General features: G+C 37.9%; 3 protein-coding genes across 8 annotated transcripts; 2 read left to right on the top strand and 1 right to left on the bottom strand.

Annotated features, from left to right (window-relative positions):
* The first annotated feature begins 1020 nt into the window (after nucleotides 1-1020).
* iPLA2-VIA (calcium-independent phospholipase A2 VIA) lies at nucleotides 1021-4793 on the top strand. 2 transcript variants are annotated; one of them, XM_011304174.1, is made up of 2 exons: nucleotides 1021-1212; nucleotides 1425-4793. In XM_011304174.1, the coding sequence occupies exon 2, from the start codon at nucleotides 1425-1427 to the stop codon at nucleotides 3807-3809; it is 2385 nt and encodes a 794-aa protein (XP_011302476.1). In that variant the 5' UTR covers nucleotides 1021-1212; the 3' UTR covers nucleotides 3810-4793. The 2 variants fall into 2 exon arrangements, with proteins under 2 accessions (XP_011302476.1, XP_011302475.1); XM_011304173.1 differs by having other exon boundaries at nucleotides 1022-1207.
* A 49-nt stretch (nucleotides 4794-4842) lies between these two features.
* Nucleotides 4843-15914, bottom strand: LOC105266209 (transcription factor Sox-17-alpha-B). 5 transcript variants are annotated; one of them, XM_011304170.1, is made up of 4 exons: nucleotides 15840-15914; nucleotides 6317-6494; nucleotides 5896-5983; nucleotides 4843-5769 (listed from the first exon to the last, which is right to left on the bottom strand). In XM_011304170.1, the coding sequence occupies exons 2-4, from the start codon at nucleotides 6421-6423 to the stop codon at nucleotides 5158-5160; spliced, it is 807 nt and encodes a 268-aa protein (XP_011302472.1). In that variant the 5' UTR covers nucleotides 6424-6494; nucleotides 15840-15914; the 3' UTR covers nucleotides 4843-5157. The 5 variants fall into 5 exon arrangements, with proteins under 5 accessions (XP_011302472.1, XP_011302468.1, XP_011302470.1 ...); XM_011304166.1 differs by lacking the exon at nucleotides 15840-15914 and adding an exon at nucleotides 9069-9507; XM_011304168.1 differs by lacking the exon at nucleotides 15840-15914 and adding an exon at nucleotides 8533-8651.
* On the top strand, nucleotides 13355-20470 carry LOC105266210 (transcription factor Sox-10). Its single transcript, XM_011304172.1, has 5 exons — nucleotides 13355-14085; nucleotides 15982-16125; nucleotides 18630-18966; nucleotides 19068-19384; nucleotides 19549-20470. Exons 1-5 carry the CDS (start codon nucleotides 13871-13873, stop codon nucleotides 19805-19807), a joined length of 1272 nt encoding a protein of 423 aa, XP_011302474.1. The 5' UTR covers nucleotides 13355-13870; the 3' UTR covers nucleotides 19808-20470.
* Nucleotides 20471-20977: the final 507 nt, after the last annotated feature.

The following is a 20977-nucleotide window of genomic DNA, read 5'->3' as shown; positions in this document are numbered from 1 at the left end:
AGATTAAAAATTGCGCAAAAATTACATGCACTTGTGCTGCCAATCAAATTGTTCATCGTTATGACATTTACAGATATCATGTTAATAAATCTGCTGGGAAAAAAATGCAGACAGATCTATTCACAACAGCAGAATAAAATCCACATTTTAGTTATTTATAACTGACGGCTTTACCACTCATTCTTAATAATCATAATTACAGATCATAACACCTTTAAACTCCCTCTAATCCGTCACATTACTCTTCACAACTGTACGTCTCTTTATTGGTGCAAGTGTTGCGTATAATTGTATAAGTTAGACGTAGGACTGGGTTCGTTCTATGAATTAGAGATAATTCTATGAATTAGACGAGCAGAAAATTATCACTGCAGAATGGTTGAAGTTTTGTTCCCACGATTTGGCAAATGTACCCAGACGAGACAAGTGGTCGAATCCAGACAACTGTCTTAATAATCATAAAGAGACTGAATATTAAAATAGACGAATAGTTCATGGGTTCAACTAACGTAATTAATGCACGCCATTATGTCAAGTGACAAATTATTCCAATGGCTTTAAGCAAATGACTTCATCTTCCTGGAAGAAATTGCGCGGTGCAAGTACAGTGGATTTATCGAATACATTGAGACGAAATTTTAAAATAAATAATATTTTAAATAATTCAAACAGAATTTGTACTTATCGACTGTTATTATTGTAAGTTGATAAGGTAAATTCCAAATATTTACGCCGCAATAAATTCTTCTTTTTTCCTGCGAAAGTATAATACAATTAACATTTTCAAGCATTAAGATAATTTTTATAGCATTCCCGCTGTCATAGGGATCTATCCACTGGGTGAATGTTATTTTCTGCGTTACGAAATTGGTATTCAATGCCTGTGGCGCCCTCCCTCTCTTGGGGTGAGTACTACGATGCCTCAGGGGTCACTCCAACCCCCAGAACTGAGTCTCTACTTTAGTCAATGCTCTTTGGTGAAAACCTTGATAAATGAATTTACATGGCATCTGTTGAAGATAACAGGAACTCTAATACCCTAATGTACTTTATCATTACAAACCAGGAAAACTCAAAAAACGTCTTGCACTTGGAGGTTAGCGATTTTTCCACTACACTTTGTGCTGTATAAACTGCAAACGAAATCTTCGCACTTCGCCCGAAAAATATCAGTGGGACACCTTAAAAATCTTCTAATAAATCTGAAGTAAGGTAGCCAAAACAATTAAAGTTAAGAAATCAAACTGTCAACATTGTTTTTATTATCCAACCTTCACTTAAATGTCTAATAACCATCAATCCTTTATATACTCCCATTCAATGTCAAAGGTTGAATAAAAAAATCAATGATCAAGCATAACACTTGCATAACAATGATACTTATCGAGAAGAAAATGATCAACTAAATTTTAAAAAAATTTCAGATGACGTGGTTGGGAGACATCGCGAATAATGTCTTCGGAAAAATGATGTTTGGGGATACCCCGCCGAATGTAGTTTTAGAGGTAAGAACAGATAAATATGGAAATCGTCCGATAGATTGTCGTGAAGATGGAATCGTGCTGTACGGTCCTGGTGGGGATAAATGCACCGATAAGTATGAGATCATCCTTCATCGTCCCTGTGATGAAACATTACATCAAGCTTACAGTCTCTTTCGTGCTGATAATTTTGAAGTGGCACAAATGAGGTTTATAGTATACAAAGATCACATACCCCCACTTGTGCACATTTGCAAGGAATTATGCACTGTACCCAGAATTCAAAAGGTTTGCGACGCCCTGTCAAACCATCCAGATTGGACACTCGCTCATTTAGCTGCTTATCTGGCCTTGTACGACACCTTCCAACATGCAGTTGTGAATAAAGATCTCAACAGTCCTGCGTCATCATCAGGAATTTCTCCCCTTCAAGTGGCAATCCAGACGAATAATCTCCAAATGGTTCAACAACTTCTCAACGCACAGGGATCTAGAGAACATCTCGACTGGAATGCTAATACAGTTTACCATTATGCAGCTTCTTCAACTAAAGAGATAATATTTGCACTTGGATGCGATTTTCCAAATATTCTGAACAGCAGAAACAGTGCTGGACAAACGCCGCTCCACGTGGCTTGCCAAAGTGACAAACCTGACTGTGTTAAAGCTCTTTTGATGATCGGTGCTGATGTCAATATATCAGCATTGGAGAGCACCAGGAATTGTCCAAGCTACGTTGGCGATCTCCTCAACAGCAAACCCAATTCTCTAATTGCTGAAGACATGAAATCCGGAGGAACACCTCTACATTGGTCTTCAAGTAGAGAAGTCGTTAATGCCTTAATTGAGATGAACTGCGACATTGACGCCCTGAATTTCGATGGAAAAACTGCTCTTCACATTATGGTTATAAGAAAGCGATTGGAGTGTGTCGTTGCTTTACTGAGTCACATGGCATCGGTGAACATAGTGGACAACGACGGCAACTCTCCCTTGCACATCGCAGTGGCAAAAGGTGGCACCTTAACAATTGTCCAGATGTTGCTAGGCTTTGGAGTAGATTTGAATTGTAAGAATTTCAAGGGTGAGACGCCTCGACATCTCGTCGACATAAAAAATAGTGAGGGAGAGAAGATTTTATATGCATTGCACGCAGTTGGAGCTGATAGATGCGGAGCAGATATGAAAGATTGCACACTTGGCTGTAAGTTTGATGAAAATTATAATGGCGTTGCACCACCCGAGCCTCCAACTTCAGTCCCAAGGACAATATTAGATCAGATGTTATATGTTTCCAGCATGGAACAAATGGCCTTCAACAAGCCTAAAAAATTAAAAGGTGGCAGGTTATTATGTCTCGATGGTGGAGGAATTAGAGGTCTTGTTCTTGTTCAAGTTCTGATAGAGATTGAACAAATTCTAAATAAACCTGTGATAAATTGTTTCGACTGGATAGCTGGAACATCGACTGGAGGCATTCTAGCATTGGGAATTGCCTCTGGAAAAAGTCTCAGAGAGTGTCAGGCTCTTTATTTTCGTATTAAACAAGATGCCTTCGTCGGATCTCGACCCTACAGTAGTGATAGCCTTGAAAAAATTCTCAAGGACTGTTTAGGTGCTCATACAACAATGTCAGAAATCAAACATCCAAAGCTTATGATAACGGGAGTTCTTGCTGATAGAAAACCAGTCGATCTCCATTTATTCAGAAATTACGTATCTCCAAGCACACTGCTTAGTGTTCCCCAAAGCTCAAAATTTCAAGATACCTTACCGCCTGAAGAACAACTCCTCTGGAAAGCAGCAAGAGCCACTGGAGCAGCTCCCTCATACTTCAGAGCGTTTGGAAGATTTTTAGATGGTGGATTAATAGCTAATAATCCGACCCTTGATGCTATGACTGAAATTCACGAGTATAACTTGGCGTTGAACGCTGTAGGGTGTGGAGATGAAATGACTCCATTATCATTAGTAGTTTCAATTGGTACTGGAGCTGTGCCAGTTTCTCCATTGAAGGATATTGATGTCTTTCGTCCAGAGAGTCTATGGGATACTGTAAAACTTGGTATGGGTATCTCTGCTCTTGGAACTCTTCTGGTGGATCAAGCCACCTGTAGTGATGGCAGAGTAGTCGATCGTGCTAGGACATGGGCATCTATGACTGGAGTCCCATACTTTAGATTCAATCCTCAGCTCTCCAGTGAAGTCTGCATGGATGAAAAAAATGACGAAATACTTGCTGACATGATATGGACGTCCAAGGCGTTCATGCATGCTAATAGAGAACAAATCAAGGAACTTGCGGCTGTCATAAATAGAGAACCTTGAATTTCACATATGTTGGGATAAAAAATCATTGTAATGATAATTATTTCTCCCGGAAAATGGCACATATTCTATTTACTGCAGATATTTATGTAAAATCATCTACCTCCGAAGAGATCTGATGTATAATTGTTTTCATAGCAACACGTTAAGTATTTTCTGCGATATTAATATTGTATGGTTCTCCGAAATAATCTGTATATAAGTGTATATGTAGTAGCCGAATTCTTGGAGCTATTCCTAGTCCGATTTGTTTTATAATCATTAATTTGACATTAATTGAATTAATTTTCTCTGAGTAGAACTCTACGGAAATTTTAATTTTATGCAGTAGTTCGGGATTTTCTAATTCAAATTGCTATTTTTTTAGAAGGATGAGCAAATGTCCATATTCTCAATCAGTGATTATATTCTTTTAAAGAATAACGTTACGTTAGATATGAAATATATAAAGCCAACTTATAATTTATCCGTCTTCTAATTATTTCTTCAATCTTAATATAATTACGTACCGTTTATAAGGGATGGTAATTATTTTGAGAATTTTCTGATTACTCTGCCCCAAAAGATGAGTGATGAGTCATGCATGATTCAACCATTTTATTTTTACTCCTCCAAATTGACTATTCATTGAATTTGCATCATAATAGATGAAATTCAAAACCCAATTTATTTGGTACAGGTTTTGACACTAAGGATGAGACAGAATATTGATGAAAATTTTTTAGGATTGAACAATCTTTAATCAAAAATCATAGGATGCTTTTGAGTAATAGTAATATTTTCTTGGTAGAATCGACATTGCATAAATAAAAATATAAACTCAGATGATAAAAGCTGATGGATGAATACACCATTCGACGCATTCTAATAACATAAAGGTATTTCCCTGAATTTGGTGGTATGACTCAAAAACGTCATGCATTTACCCGAGAATAATTTCCTCCGTTGCATTTTCTGCATATTTTTATTAAAACCCAAAGATTTTGAAATAGTAATTAAACAAGTCCAAATCGTAAATTTTCCATTTGCCATTTCAAATCCCGGAGTTTCAAAAAATTCACGGCGAAATCAGGACTGTGTTATCAATTTTGTATTTCCAATTATCTCTCATTATTAATTGAAGAAATCAATCAAAGTAATAGACCCTTGGAAAAAAAAAATGTTCATCGCTTGAGGAATGCACTGGGATATCCTTTAATGTTGTCGGTAAAATTTCCGTGTGGAATAATTCCGTTGGAAATTAGCAAACACAATTGTTCAGAAGAAATTCCATGATTTACCTTTGTATTATTTAGAAAGAATGAGATAATGAATTAATGCACACTATAATATTTACTGTGATACGTCATTATCGAGGGCCCATGTAATAAGGTGGTTGCGTCATTGAAGCGGAGATGTACGGATAAAATGAATGAGCCGTAACACTCTGACTTTGATAGTCATTATCTTCATGAACTGAATAGGGCTCTGGAGCGGGAAAATATTGGCCATGTACACATGCGTATGATTTTGTGGTAGCAGGCATCTCTGAATATTTCAAACTCTCCTGATATCCCTTGGCCTCTGAATACTTGGGCAGAGTATCGTATGCCTTCATCTGTAGCTCTGGATACCTAGCACCAGTCTCGCAGTACTTGACATTCTGAACCTCGTGACATTTGGGGTCAGAATAATTTTTCGGTGGTAGATCATACTTGGGTAGAGTTTCGTAAGTCCGATTCTGGTGATCAGAACATTTTATTGTATCTACGTATGATTTTGGAAGTTCGTAAGGCTTTGAGTGGTCTGGATAGGGGACAGAACGCTCATAGCTTTTGGTGCTGATCTCTGGATAAAGTCTGCTATAACTGCAGTCAGAAGAACCAGGAGAATCTAGGGACACTGTAGCCTGAAGACTACTCCTGTGCGCCAGTATCGTCATCTGATCCTCAATCTTAGGCTTTCTTCTACGTGGTTGATACTGGTAAGAACAAAACCAAAATTAAATTTATTTACTTAATTACGATCAAAATTAAAGGTCAATAAAAAATTATTAAACTTCTTAATACGATTGCCAGATCCAATAAATTATCGTAGAATTGAATACCTTGTAATGAGGGTGTTGTTTCTTATGTGCATTTCTCAATCTCTCAGCTTCCTCTATGAAGGGTTGTTTTTCTCCATCAGTTAAAATTCTATAAGTACCAATTTTTTTTTTTAATTAAGAATTCCAGCTATCCTTCATTTCTTACGAATAAATCTATTCCCTGAAATGCCATTGATTGAAATGATAATTTCGCATGTCTAATTAAATTTTAATTAAAATTAAAACTAAAGTTTATTCTTAAGCAGTAAAGAAAAGTAAAGAAAATTGAAGAGTCTGGAATATAATTGGGAAGCTGCAATTATCTTGAGACCGAAATTCAACAAAGGTGTAGCTTTTCCGTGCGGACTTCCACAGATTTGTCATCTCCATCCAGTTTTAACGTGTGTAAAATTGATAAAGTCATTATTTCCCATGAAATTACCTCCAAAGTTTTCCCAAAGTCTTGGATAACTCCGCATTATGGAGCTGTGGATACTGATCTGCTAATCTTCGTCTCGCCGCCTGTGCCCACACCATAAAAGCATTCATGGGCCTTTTTACATGAGTACTTCTACGTCCTCCACCTCTAGAAGTAATCGGAAGTAGCGTCCAATTGTATCCTTAACAGAGAGATTGAAAAAAAACGAATTTTTAAAATACAATCTCTTCACCCGAAATATGCAATGTTTAATTTTCTCTCTCTATCTCAGCTCTCTCCTGTTATCTCATTCTTTACGCACGAGGCTGTCGGTATTTACCGGAAGCAAGGATGGAAAATACCACCACGATAAATAGACACCTGCATCCTCTCGTGAGACTTGTACACAGTTGGTAAATGTATATAGGAGTGCCTTTATCATCTTTTAGTGAAAATAAAATTTTTATGACTCTACGAATCTGAAACTGTTGTACGAATCGAATTGTGAATCGCAAATTTGATGAAAGAATAATTTGTCTGTATTACCACGCAATAATTACGGGGAACTTTAAAAATTTCCAGCTCATCCCGTAATTTTTCACGGAATAACGAACCTCCCACGGTATCATCTGTGAATGTCTCGATTACGAACCTATCGATTACAATTGCCAAAAATATACTGTTTAATTATCCTTTACAATTACAATCGTTTATGAAGCCTCCACTCTCAAGCTATGACAAACGTGGAAAAATGTCTGTACACTTATACACTAGAATTTTTATGTTTTGTCAAATTTTAGCAATGTCACGGTGAAACTCGCCAGCGGCTGCGCCACTCACTGTTTCGAGGCGCAGACTGTTTAATTACTCATATCTTCATAAGTAATGACTTTGCGAAAATTTTATTTAAACAAAAGATACAGTATATCAATGCAGTACCACTTTTTGTTTGGAAAGTTTTTCGATACCTTCGATAGATACACTGGAAATTGTAAAAAGTAATTGCTTGATACGATTTTCGCAAAAAATTTTTTTCCTTTTTACAGTAATTCTTTTTTCGGAGTGAACCAGACATAATCCTCACTCATAAACAAATAACCCGCATAGAAAAATATCATTAAAAAATATGTAAATACCAATTAAAGATATTTTTCAATACATTATGGAAAATATAAACTTTTCCACACGTGGCACGTGATGTCAAGCCCATGAGAATTCTATATTTCAATCGGTTCTTTTTCTTTTTATATTTTTTAGGAAAAAGGGAGCATTCATTCATTATTGAGCGATGCGACCAGTAGAGAAACGAGTAGATGATGAGTGTCATACATTTATGCGAATACGGAACTGAAAGTTGAAGATTTTTCGAGAAAGAAACAAGGGGACCGGACAAATAGGCGAGTCTTGTCTTCAGAGTGTGAGTGCAAGACTAATTGCCACATTGAAATTACAATCATTAGTAGGTTTTTGGTTAAGACACACGTGGTGGAGTGTCAACCCACGGAAGGACTTTTTTTTAGGGAAGTAGTAGCTAATTATCGTGGTGACACGCTCCGAATGTGCGGCTTCTTAAGTCGGCATTTTATTTTTTCTCATTGCTGAAGGTCCTTTTCCCCTCTACGACGAATTGCGGAGAAGTTATTCGAACGTCTAGGAATAAATTTCTCCGGATTACAATGATCCGAAGGGGAGCGAAAAATAAATAAAAAAAGGGGGCAGAAGCAAAAAGCGCGATGAAAAAGAAAATTACAAAATTTGGGCTCATTTTAGTGGCTAAATAACGGCTAAATCAGTCAATATCAAATTAAAGCTATAAAGACGGAACTGTCCTTAAATATACGGGCTTCTTGTTCACATAGAACGGGAGTAAGTAACGCAGATAGTTTGCTCAAAACGATGGATGAGTGTATGTTTGTACTTGACCATTTGTTTGCTAATCAGTGACAACCTGTCGTCAGTTCTCAGTGTATTAACTTTTTTCCCGTCAAGCCCATGAACCAGTGAATGGACAGACACCCCTTAAACTCCGCCACTTGCGATAAATTGAGTGATTTATTATATTTTATCAACTTATCCTGATGAATGATCTCACGAATTAAACAATTCATTGAACTAAACCCTGAATATGAGCCAATTAGGTATTTGGAATTGATACAAAAATTTTGAAATAAATTACATAACTGAAAAAATAAATAATAAATAAAAAATCATACAAATTTGTCATAAATTTTCATAATCACCGGTATCATTAAAATTGACAGTCGAATAATGATTTCACAAATTTTCGTGCTCCCCACTTGAACAGCTAGCATCTATAAATTATGTCGTCTCGCGTATTGCCGTCCACGACAAGATGTGTCAGATTTAATTCGGGTACACCACATAATTAGTGTCGTAGAACGGTTTCGCTTGACTCGGAGCACCTGCCACGAAAATCTTTGCAACTTGCGATATACTTCCCTCTCTCGTTTCCCTTGTCTTTCGGTGAAACTCTTTTCTCCCACACGGGATATACATCTGACATACAAAATGCTGCACACTTTCAAGAAGCATCCCTGCTAATCATAGGGATAAATCCGAAACAGTACGGGAAGAGCGATGGCTGACGACGTGGCCTTTCAGCACCAATTAAAACGTTAACTAAACGACAATAAATATATTAGTAGACAGATGAAGGTATCTTCGCGAGAACGTGAAGAGAGAATGCAGCATCAATTAAATTTAAGTTAATTATCAAAGAGTCGGGAAAAGAGTGGAATAATTATTGAAGATTTACCTTGAAGAAGTTTTCCTACAGCATCATCTAATGGATTAACTTCACAATGACTTGATGGTCCTGGTTTACTATCCATGGGAGATGCAGCACTACCTTCATAAGCATCCATTGTTCAATTCATTGAAATCACTTCGGATTAAAAAAATAGGACGAATATTGTGTACCCTCATGGGGATCAAGTTCATTCCTATCCGCGGATAATTCACTTTTGAGATGATTTGAGATGAGCCCAATGCATCAGATACTAGACACTTGATTAATCATTTCGGCTTTTCAATACCAACATTTCAATATCCATAACATAATGCTGGATAATAATCAATTGAAGAGAACTTTTTACGTCAGTGGGTGATGAAAAAATAATAGAATGAAATACTTTACACCTGGGGATGGTGAATTCGGGGAGTCACGCGACGTACTGAGTAAATTGGTACGGTGAGAGTCGTTGTATTTGGACGATTGTCCCAACCCCCCAACAACATTTGTGGATGAAAAATAAAATAAGATATGGATGCACGAGGGAATGGCAGTAGATGGACCACTCGTTGCAGTGGACGTGAGATGGTAGAGATGATGGAGGCGTTTCTGTAAACCCGCCACCTCTCTCTTGTCTCTTTGCCAATGAGGTGGGGGTAAAGTTCTCCTCACCGCAAACGTTCATGGGTCCATTCTACGCATTTTTACATCACTAATACCAATTTATCACTTGTACTATTGCATTTGGGGTAGAAACTTGTCCCGTTGTATTTGCGCCCACGTTCCCATTTATTTTAGGTGCCCCTTATTCCCGTGGATGCTACTCCCAAAAATCCAGGGACTTGAGTTCTCACCTTTAAATTCATCAGCACCGGTGCTAATTCCAAATTCATTTTTATAAAAATCCCAATAAACCATACCTCGGAGAAAAATTGCTCCTGAGAGGTATTGCCGGAAATTTTTAATCAATCCATTTTTCGAAAGTTGCAGAAATAGTTGCAAACCAAGAATAAGTTCACATGCTCAAGGTATATTGAAATTACCCGGGGAATTACACGTTTGTTAAAGAATTTTTTAATTAATTAATAGATTATCGTATACACATGAATTCGATGGATTAAACATTTCGCAGTAATTTCGCCTCAACTTACATATTATTTTTTTGTGTACTAGATGAAAGAATATAATTAATTAAACTTTCAAGATTTGACACCGATCTCGATTTAATTTCCCCGACTTGGGAATTAATTCGCCCGGATATCTTTGGATTTGAAAAAAAAAATCTGTCGATTCAATAATGAAGCTATTTTGGTATCTGCATCAATACGTAAAAAATGGTCTGAAAAAAGGGCTCCGAGCGTAAATCATACTACAATTTCAGGAATTCTACGGTATTCGATACGATTCGTTGACGAAGAACGAAGCTCTATTGACTGAGCGAAGCTCGCATGTCTCCACACGTCTCAACGTTTCAACACTGTAGCGCCTAATTATACAACAAATTTAATGAATGAGCGAACTAGCAGAGACAGTGCACCATAGATGTGCATATATAAACCACGGTCAATGCCGTGTAGCGACTTTTGTCGTACACTAGATCAAAGAGACTGCTGAGCAACTTGAAAATTTTTAATCCTCACAGAACAAACAAGAAATAAAAATTGTTTCTCTTCTGGGATTGGAACCTTGAATATTGGATTTCTTCCTCAAAATCGAGAAGCCGAACTCTTCGATAGTTTCAAATTTAGCCATACGCATACAGTTGAACAATAATATTGATTTCGAAGGCAGGATTTTACTCTTTACCCAGTAAACATTGACGCACGTGGCAGCAGTATGCGCGTTTCTTCCCCTTCAATTGAATTTTGCAACAAAAATGAAATTTACCTCACACTCACATTTGAATACAATTCATCATTTATCCGTATGCAACATTTTCAAATTGAATAAAAAATCTCTGCATATTAAATCAGCGTGCATTATAGTAATTTGTACCATTCTGATATTTATATAAATACAACAAAAAATATATTCTCAAAAAAATTTCCAGGATTTTTTCTCAGAACGATATCACTCTCACGTTATTAGTTATAAATTTGTCTGTACGTTTTAGAAAAGGCGGTTTATGTAGTTCTTGTGTATGAGATAGAGAAGTTGCTCTAAGACTTTCGAAGATGAAAGTACAATAAAATAAAGAGAAAATACATAATGATTAGGGCAATTCCACACGAAGTTGGTCGGGTACTTGAAAGGCTAGCCAGGGGCAACCGACACATGTAAGCCCCACGGGAGGTGGACCCCGCAAGTCGGACCCCCAAGAGAGCCAAAAGGCCTCAGACAAATTCTGCATCGTCATTGGCCACAGACGTCGTGACGCGTGCTCTTTTATACCCTCGCTATCTAACATTTAATTTATTCCACCTCTTCCATCTCAATAACATGGAAATTCACAACAAAGTAGTAGCAACTAATCTCATTATAATTCACTAATCAGCAGCGCTAAATTACCAATTAATTTATCACTCTTTAACAATGCATCAAAAGACATTAACATTCATCAAATATTTATCGCATCTTTTTGGTGAACTTTATATTAATATAGTCGAAATTCTTTTTTTTTTATGTTGAAGTCAAATAGAAGAATAATAAAAAAAAGTTCGAGTCGTGGCCGTAAAATCGAGGAAAAAATTGAGACAGCTCAACACAAATCTTGCCAGATGGGAGATTCTAAGCGGCACAGAGTTAAGTCCGAAAAAAAAAGAAACTCATCAGTCGTCGTTTTTTTCAGAAAGGTGATTTTCAAAATATGACACATTACGGTGACTACGACACGTGAATCTTGGGAAGACTCGATTTTTGAGGACCGTTTTTTGCGATTGAAAAGATTCGGTTTTATTGAGGAAGTGGGACAAGTAAGGTGGGTCCTTGAGAATGTTGGTAAAGAATACATAAATGTACATAAAAAGACTCACGGGGAAGAGTGGTATAAATCAAAGATACGTGAGAATTTTCAGTATTTGTAGTTCACGAAAAATTTAGAATAAAAAAAACAGTCGGCAAAATCTGACTTCCCGCCTTCAAATCCTTCCAATTGACTATATAAAGGGACAAACAATAACAATTGAGTCTGACAAATTGATGAGATGCTTATTTGCACGCTTCGCGCATTTTTTTTCCGACCTTGTACTGAAAGCAGCCATTTCTTCACTCGTGTGGTAAAACCTACTTTTTCGTGAGGGAAATCACAAAGTGTTATCAACCTCATGTGATTGTAATCGCCGCCGTCTTCTCCGCAAAATCACTTTCCCGCACCGGGAGTAGATTTTGCGCACGCGGAGCGTAAAATGTTACTTTACCCACCGTGTGCAAAAATGTACGATTTCGTGAGGGGAATTGACTTGGGATTTTTTCGAGTGACGAAGTCGGGGATTTGGCGAGCTGAGAAGAGAGTGGTACAACCGGGCACAAGAAAGACTACCCGCCAATGGCGGTGCGAGGCGTAGGTGGGAGAACGGGTGGTAAACGCGCGCAAAACTCGTCGGTAATTCCCGAGTGGGAGGTAACATTAAACAACTCCGATTGGTCATCCTACTGGAGGACATCGTATCCATGGGAACCCATGAGCCTGATGTAGACGATTACTCTCACGTATATATTTCCAACAGCATATATAAATGGTCACATATGCATGCTGTAAAATTGCCCAGTGGAGGGGGTAACTAACGAGAAGAGGGGGTTGAGGATGGTACGAAGATAGACATGAACCAGAGTCGGTGAATTTCTTATTCGTAACTCCCAAATCACCGACCTCATTAATATTTGAAACATTAATCATTTCAGACATTAACTTCAGACCTTTTAATTTATAATAAATATTTCATTTGCCAAGTATAAACAAAAAAAAAAGGTTTTTATTACCCCGGTGGCTTGGATTGTTGCACGGTTGTTTTGCTTTGGCCATTCTTTTCAAAATTTTTTATTTGTTTTTATTTTTTCTTGGAAAAAAAAATTTATTCTCCTCCTGTCGATAGATTTCTTTGAATATAAAAAATGGCTGAAATTAATTTTCCAAAGTGTGGAAAAGTGGGAAAAATTCTCTGGTATTTAAACATGTAATGGTGGTGGAAAGAGCCATGTATTGATGGTTTCGGTTTCCATGTGTTCCTTCATGGTATATTATAGCATATACTAAACGACACTTGTTGCTCGGTATATGCTCCGCCTCCCTACATCTACTCGAAAAACTGAGAACGCGTGGTGGAAACTGCCCCGAGGCAATCCAGCCACCTCACTCCAGCTCCGATCGTGCTCCGACACCAACCACTTTGTCCAAACACTCCTCCATGGGTATTTTGACATTTCAGTTGGCAATCAATTACCCTCAGTAATTCCCCTCCGCTTATCGATAATTACATCTAAAAAATGACCCATTAGCATTGAATTTTTCACCTTCTGGAGTGATTATCTAAAGCTAAACTCCGTGAAAACTAGTGGATTTCGTTTCTTAACATAATCACCTGTTGATTCAGTGAAAAATCAGTGTGTTCAGTGCTTAGACGTTTTTTTTTTTTCAATAATTCTGTGCGCTCCTGTCCAAGTGCATTAATAGACTCGCTTGTAAATTTTCCCAGTGAAGAAGAGAGGAGATAAGATTTGTTGCTCATTTATTATACAGATAGTCAGAGACAAAGACACTTGGGGGGAAAACTCAGTCTCAGTTCCCTCAAGTGCAATGACAATAAGTGGTTAGAATAATTCCACTGATTTTATAAAATCCGTGTTACGAAGTTTGGAGCGTAATTGAATCGTGAAATTTTGAGAAGAAGATGAATGTCATTATGGGAGAGTCCTCAGGATTGATCGCCTCGGGTATTAATGACACTGGTGTTAATAATAACAACAACAATATCACAATGAAAAATGGTGGAAGCAGCGGTAATTCACCAGCCAATATTGATGCGGCTGGTGGCGAGGGAATCAGCGCTGCCGTGGCTAAAGTTCTTCAGGGCTATAACTGGACATTAGTTCCCGTTGCTACCAAGTACGTATTCCATAATAAATTACGAAAAAAATTCACCCAATTACCGTTATAAAGTACCAATCAGAGGGACGAGGACGGAGAAATCGTTCACACCAATATATAAAATATATGCAGATCCTTTCGTCCAGTTCACTTCACTTCACTCGCCGAAAGACAAAAAGTGAAATTGAACACTCATACGCGTCTTCTAATTTATTGAGTCTTTTCTATATTGTCCATTTTTTATTTCATCTCCTATGGACAACACCCATAATTTGTGCATTCCTGAATTGAAAGGTGCGAAACCTGTTGAAGTGCGTGGAGTAGGAAGTTGGTGTTGAAAAAAGGAAAAAAAAAATATTAAGAAGAAAAAAATAACACAGATGTATAAATGTGCGCATCGCTAACTCAATTATGACGCACTCGTTTCCCTGGCCTGGGAAACGCCCGTGGAAAAATGTCCTCGGTTACCAATTAACGCCAATTAGCTAATTAATACCCGATCGTCGTTGAGTTTCGTTGCGCGTGGAAGTTGCTGCAAAGTGGTTGATAAAAGGCGTGGCACTATTATTCATTATCCTCCAAAAACAATCACACATCAATTCTCACCCGCAACACAAAGACAGTTCAACTAAACTTCCAAATTTATCAAAGAAGTCGCATAAAGACAGAATTAATCTTTTAACCATAGAAATTAATTTTCTAATTGCTCATTAAATTCAATTTTATAAGCACTAAGAATTATCTGTTAGATAAAACTCGAGGATTTCGAGGAATTAATCTTCATTTAAATACCATCAAACTCATGAAATCAAAGCTGGATGCATCGATGTGAGGCTCTTATCAACCTCATTCAACCCTCCGGCCGAAGGTTATCATAAAGCCAAAGTAAAGGGTACACTCAACCCCCTTTTCCAGATTACCGTATCACTGATAAAATCGTTATAAAACACTGATGTCCATGGGAATGTAAAAAATCCTCGGCAATCGTTCGCTCCCATCAACTGATAACGCTGTACTCAAAATTCTCCAGTGGACTGTTGATATGTGGTGTGACGGTGAATAGTAGAAAAATAGTTGAAATGTTTTTTTGTGCATATTTGGATAAGAGGAGAGGTGAGGAGATAGTGAGAGACGCGTCGTCAGAGCCGCGTGAAGGACCTCGTTAGTGAGCCCTCGCTAATTATCAGCGGCACCATCGTTTACCAATGGATTTAACACTCCCAGATCAGCCAAAAAATCTAAGTTGCATTTGTTTGGTGTAACTACTTCTTCCATTACTTTCTCTGTCACATTCTACACAAATAATCATCGATCTAACAATATGCTGTAGATATCCAGTATTTAATTTTCATTTCTAACTCTATTGATTTCACAAGTCTCAATTTTAGTCTCTACTGATGATTTCCCTCGACGGGAGAACAATAGGATTACGTGATTTTGAGTGGATACACTTTGAACTTTTTAAGAAGTCATCTTCTCAGAAAGAAAAGAGCCTGATATTATTTTAGCCCCCTCCACTCAAAACCCGATCCACCGTTATCCAGTCATGATTTAAAGCGAGTCACCCTCTTTGCTTCTCAAAAAATAGAATAAAAAAAGCTGGAGATTTTTTTTCTAGGCTATTCATGGTAGGCGGTTCGAATTTTGTAAAAATGATGGATTTTTCCATGTTAAAACAAATAAAATTATTAGAAAATCAGCAATTACATAAATAAAACACGGTCATGCCCGAAAAATGATGTGGAATTTCATGAAGGAATTTAAATACTCACCTGATTGCCATTTAATTTTCCGGTTAGGTAGCGTAAAAATGGCGCCAACTCAACAGGCACCGACTGTGTTTAGCGTTTGTAAAATTTTCGTGGGTAAATTATTGAATCAATTGAATAATTGAAGTTAATGATTTTCTTGCAGAGGTACAGACAAAAGAACAGCTCACGTAAAGAGACCAATGAATGCCTTCATGGTTTGGGCACAAGCAGCAAGAAGAAAGTTAGCTGATCAATATCCTCAACTGCACAACGCAGAATTGTCAAAAACCCTGGGAACATTGTGGAGGTGAGTTCAATCCAAATGTATTATTCTCCTCAAACTACCGAAATCCTTATCAAACACTTCAAGATCAGTGGAATATAAAGGCTAATGATATCATGATTGCACGTGTCTTCGATCAGAGCCCCTTCCACTTATTCGAATCAGATGAATCTGACGATTGCACACGCAGTACTGAAAAAGAGTCGGATGGCTGGATGAGGCCTCTCAAGCGCAAAGTTCAGAAACCATCTTCTCTCGAATCGTCTTACGCGCAATTGCAGACCTCCCATCTTCACCATTCGGCCCAGCAAAAACTCTGAAAATCCAACCATTTGTAAACACCATTCCTCTCATCTCCATTTTGCAGACCTGCTTTTTAAAAATTTTCTTCATGACTATCGAAATTTAATTGAATGGCAGATAAAAGCACCGAGACATTGAAAAAATGATTTTAATAGAGAAACGAATGAATGAATACTAAGGATTGAAGATTGTTGGGAGCATGGGGCTGAAAACCCGATGATTTCATTCTCCGGTCATGTGAAGAGGGAAGAGACTAACGAGAAGTCTCATGGGACATCATACGTCCCGCCGACAGGATAACCCGCTGTGCATCATTTCATGATCCGATCGATCGATTCTCTTGATCTGATCGATTGTCCAGATCGATATGGCACGATTACACCGAGTAAAAATATATAATAAATATAATAGTGAAATAGGTTGCAAACCACAATTGTCATTAGGGCTCACGAAGAGATCTCAATAATTTCCAACTCCAAAAACCGGAGATATCAAGTCGAAACGTGAAATAAGAGAAAATATCTCGGGTTGGCTCCTGTGTAATAATTTAACACCTCTCGAAATGCGCCTAAGCGCCAATTAGCGCCTCCGAGTCAAACACGAAAGATATTTTAGTGAATTCGATGAGCATCTCGCTGAATATAAAATTTAATTTATGAAAAGAAAAGTAAATGCATTTCTCCTCTCGAATTTTTCCTCTTGCCTCTTGCCTCTTGCCTCGATTGATTGAAATAGTTTTAATTTTCCAGTTTTTTTTACAACTTAATCCGCAACTTTTGGTAATTTTTTTTTTGTGTTTGATGATTGATTGGAAGATTTATCCTATTTTTATTCATTTTTATGACGCTTTCCCTGAATCTTGCGCCCCAAAGTGATATGTCTCTCGTTGATACTATTCTTTGTTTGCCATGAAGAAACAAATATATCATCGGTTCACTCTTGGCGCGTGCTCGCAGCTGCCGTTACGAGTTGTCACATTGATAAGACCCACAAGGATACCACAATAAGCTCCTTGTCCCTGTCAGGTGAATTTTTCCAGTGGTTGCTACGACCCCCTCATCTCACCGCCAACGCATCGACCGAAAAATCACCAGCAGAAAATATTCCAAAGCAACAGGTAGTGCCAGCCCTCCTCGCAAATCTATGCGAATAATTCCAACGAATATTCCCTGAAATTGCTGATAAATATCTGTGAACTTCAACATCAACTAGTCCCATCTGATATCCACAAATAGTTTTGTAGCTACAGATGATCAAAATTAGTTGACCCCCGCGACATGGATCATCTGGCGTGGAAAGAAATGTGGCTGCTATCGAAGGTCTCTCACAAGTAACAAGAAGCAAAAAAATCTCAACTCAAAGTCCATTGACCAGATGGTCTCGCTTTTTTGAGTTCCCTTCGGCCTCTTCAATTTCAAATAAAAAGAATTTTTATTTCACTCCATAGACCTAGTACCCCTCGATAATACCTCACTAGATAGTTCAATCACCTGTTGGTCAAAAGTAAATAAACCCGATTGAAAGAGAAAACACCAACTTGTCACAACAAATAGTAAACAAAAATAATGAAGTGCTAATAAAATTCAACTTATTCAATTGATAAAATGCGAACAGACGAGGGCCAGTGAGAATGACGATGGCATGCCTCTTCCATAATTTTTTTTTTTTTCACCTCTCTCCCCTTGATAAAACCGGAAAAGCTTATCGGATAGTGGCAAGTAGGGGGCCAGTGGGAACATAAACACGGCGTAAAAGACATAGAGTGCAAGTGAACCACGTCACTCTTTGCGGCTTCAAGTAGACACTGTGGGTTCTGGGTGCCCTTACATTAACCAGACGTGTAACCCTCTCGTTGATCTCTGTTTCACGCACTACTCGAGGGTATTGAAGACTGATTACGTGTTTAAATTGAAAAATTATTTATCACATCCCACCATCTTCCATTTTCACTCAAGCCCTGTGAACGATCATGAATCCCCAACAATTATCCAAATAATATTTTTTCATTGATGTAAAAAAAAAACTGTTACCTCTTCAATTATTCAAACTCGAAGATGAATAATAATGATTTGTAAAAAATTGTAAAAAGTAAAAGGACGAATGGGGTGGGGACCCGGAAATTCAGCAATTTGAGAACAATTTGCACATACGTTTCTTCCCTAATAATTACTCGTTTGTTGTAAAGATGGTGTATAAATAAAAGTCCATGATGTTGTTATCCGCAGAAAATTATCGGATGACGACAAAAAACCCTTCATCGAAGAGGCTGACAGACTTCGCGTGATTCACAAACGCGAACACCCGGATTACAAGTATCAGCCACGACGCAGGAAGCAGAATGGAGCATCATCTGGACTTGAAAATCCACCAGTGCGGAATCAGAGTAACGTGGCCTTCAATGTTTCAAATTCTCTTAAACAAGAAGATCTGAGTCCGCGTGGTAACCAAGGACCTGCATCACCTCAGAGTCGAGTAAGTTCTTCGCCTCCCACGACGCCGAATCAGGGCTTGTCGCCTCCTACACCACCAACAACGCCTCGAGGGCACCACATTTTTAATCAGGTGAGGCATTAAACAGATCCCACTCGAATCTGCAACGTCAATCACGCACGTCACGTGTGGTCCAATTTTCCATTCCATTGATCAATAATTTGGCGTTTCAGGCGCACCAGCATCAGCAGAACATCATGTACCATCAGGATTTATCAGCATCTTCGGTGTCTGACTCTTCTCAGCACCACGGCAGTGTCGATTTTAATAGATATATCGAGGGCAGTGAGCAAATCCAAGTGGAGGATGGACCAATGAGCAGTCTGGGGGCACTTGGTGGTGTTAATCTTAATATTCCATTGAATCTTCAAGAGTGTGAGGTAGAAAGCAGTGAGTTGGATCAGTATCTTCCCTGTCATACGTTATCTGTTCATCAGTATCAAAACATGAATTCGAATAATTCTTCGCCATCGTGGGGATCAGTCACTCGGTAAGATCTACATTTAGCACGTTTACCCTTTTCAATTGAATTTAATGTCTTTGGAATATCAATATTCTAATCATTTACCATGAGAATTCCCAATTTTATTGTCTTATCACTCTTTTAATAATAATTAAAAGGATAATTTTCGTTTTTTTTTTGTGTTGATTCAGATACGAAGAGGATGTGGAGAGATCCAGTAAGAGACACTGCAGCGAATCAACCCTCTCCGAGCTATCGTGGGAGGATCGATCACACGATATGATCCGATATCACGAGCTGCAGCCGCCATTACCACCAGTTCAATACATATCCGGCCCTCATCACTCTCATCACACTCAAATGAGCCACACCCATGTGAGCAATCCTTACGTACAATACACTGCCCATCGTTATGTACCGGGTATCGAATCCTGGACGAACTATCACTGAACACCAATAAAATCAACACGAGTTCAAACTCCATAGATTCTAAACTTGAAGAGATAGCCAAATACAATGTAATGAATTTTCAATTACAGTGATTAAAATTAGTCTAGTGATAATACGAAAAAAAAAAAAACTAATGGCGGAGGAGAAAAAATTGATACGTATAAATAAACTGTCGGTACGTGTGTGTTTGTGGGGCTGAGTGAGAAACGTGATTGAAAATATATGATTAAAAATGAGATTTTTCTCCAAGCGCCATTAGACACCATGACATCATTCCATGACAGATCCCCTTTTACGCCATTCCAAAGCACTGTCCAGTAAAACCAACAGGAGACGCATGCATATACTCTTAGAGATTCAGTGACAAAATATGAACGGAAATGAAAGAAGTGCGTTAAGTGCAATCTCTATTGTAGTCGAGGTTCTCCGATAAACAGATCTTCATCCAGGTCGGTTAGAAGTTAATTAAAATTCACCGAATGAACTTCAAATTAATTTAAAAATATAAATGAGAAAGGCGTCAATCGCTATGAGTTAGACATCACTTTTTGTGCATAATAATCGTTTAAGGAATATGAGAATCTATCAACAGCTTTTTCGTAGTTAGATATTTATTTAGGAGATATCGTAATTTTTTTTATTATTATTGATATGTGTATTTTAATGATGAAATAAAAATAATCGTGATACCAAATCCTTTCTCTCGTTGCCTGATATTATTCTTATTCAGTTGCATTTCTTTTTTTTGGGGGAAACATTATGATAGGGAGGAAAGGAACACTTTCCCTTTCTTCTCTTGTCGTCAAGTGTTGTCAAATGTCGTCAAATGTCGTCAAATGTCGTCAAATGTTGATGGACCATGTTGGTTTTGCAATTTTGAATAAACACATGAAACTCTTATCGAAATCTGTACACAAGGAACGTGGGAATGTCGCGTCTTTTATACCGTGCATTCGCATTTTCAAGATTAAACGGCTAAGATATATATCTCATGCATTACAACGATATTTCTCAGATGGTAAATTGTATTAGTGAAACACAGATATTCCCAGAACGAATGATGAGCACGTGGGGTTTTTAGAGTACGCATGTCGTTTAATAGCGCGAAACGATCTCTCAGATTTTTGGATCCTCTTGGCGCCTCTCAATGACAGTTGCTGAGAAGAAAAA

This window comes from Fopius arisanus, unplaced genomic scaffold (genome assembly GCF_000806365.1).
Source record: "Fopius arisanus strain USDA-PBARC FA_bdor unplaced genomic scaffold, ASM80636v1 scaffold00037, whole genome shotgun sequence".
NCBI classification, from domain to species: domain Eukaryota; kingdom Metazoa; phylum Arthropoda; class Insecta; order Hymenoptera; family Braconidae; genus Fopius; species Fopius arisanus.
Note: the sequence above shows the minus strand (reverse complement) of the source record. Positions and strands in the feature narration are given on the sequence as shown.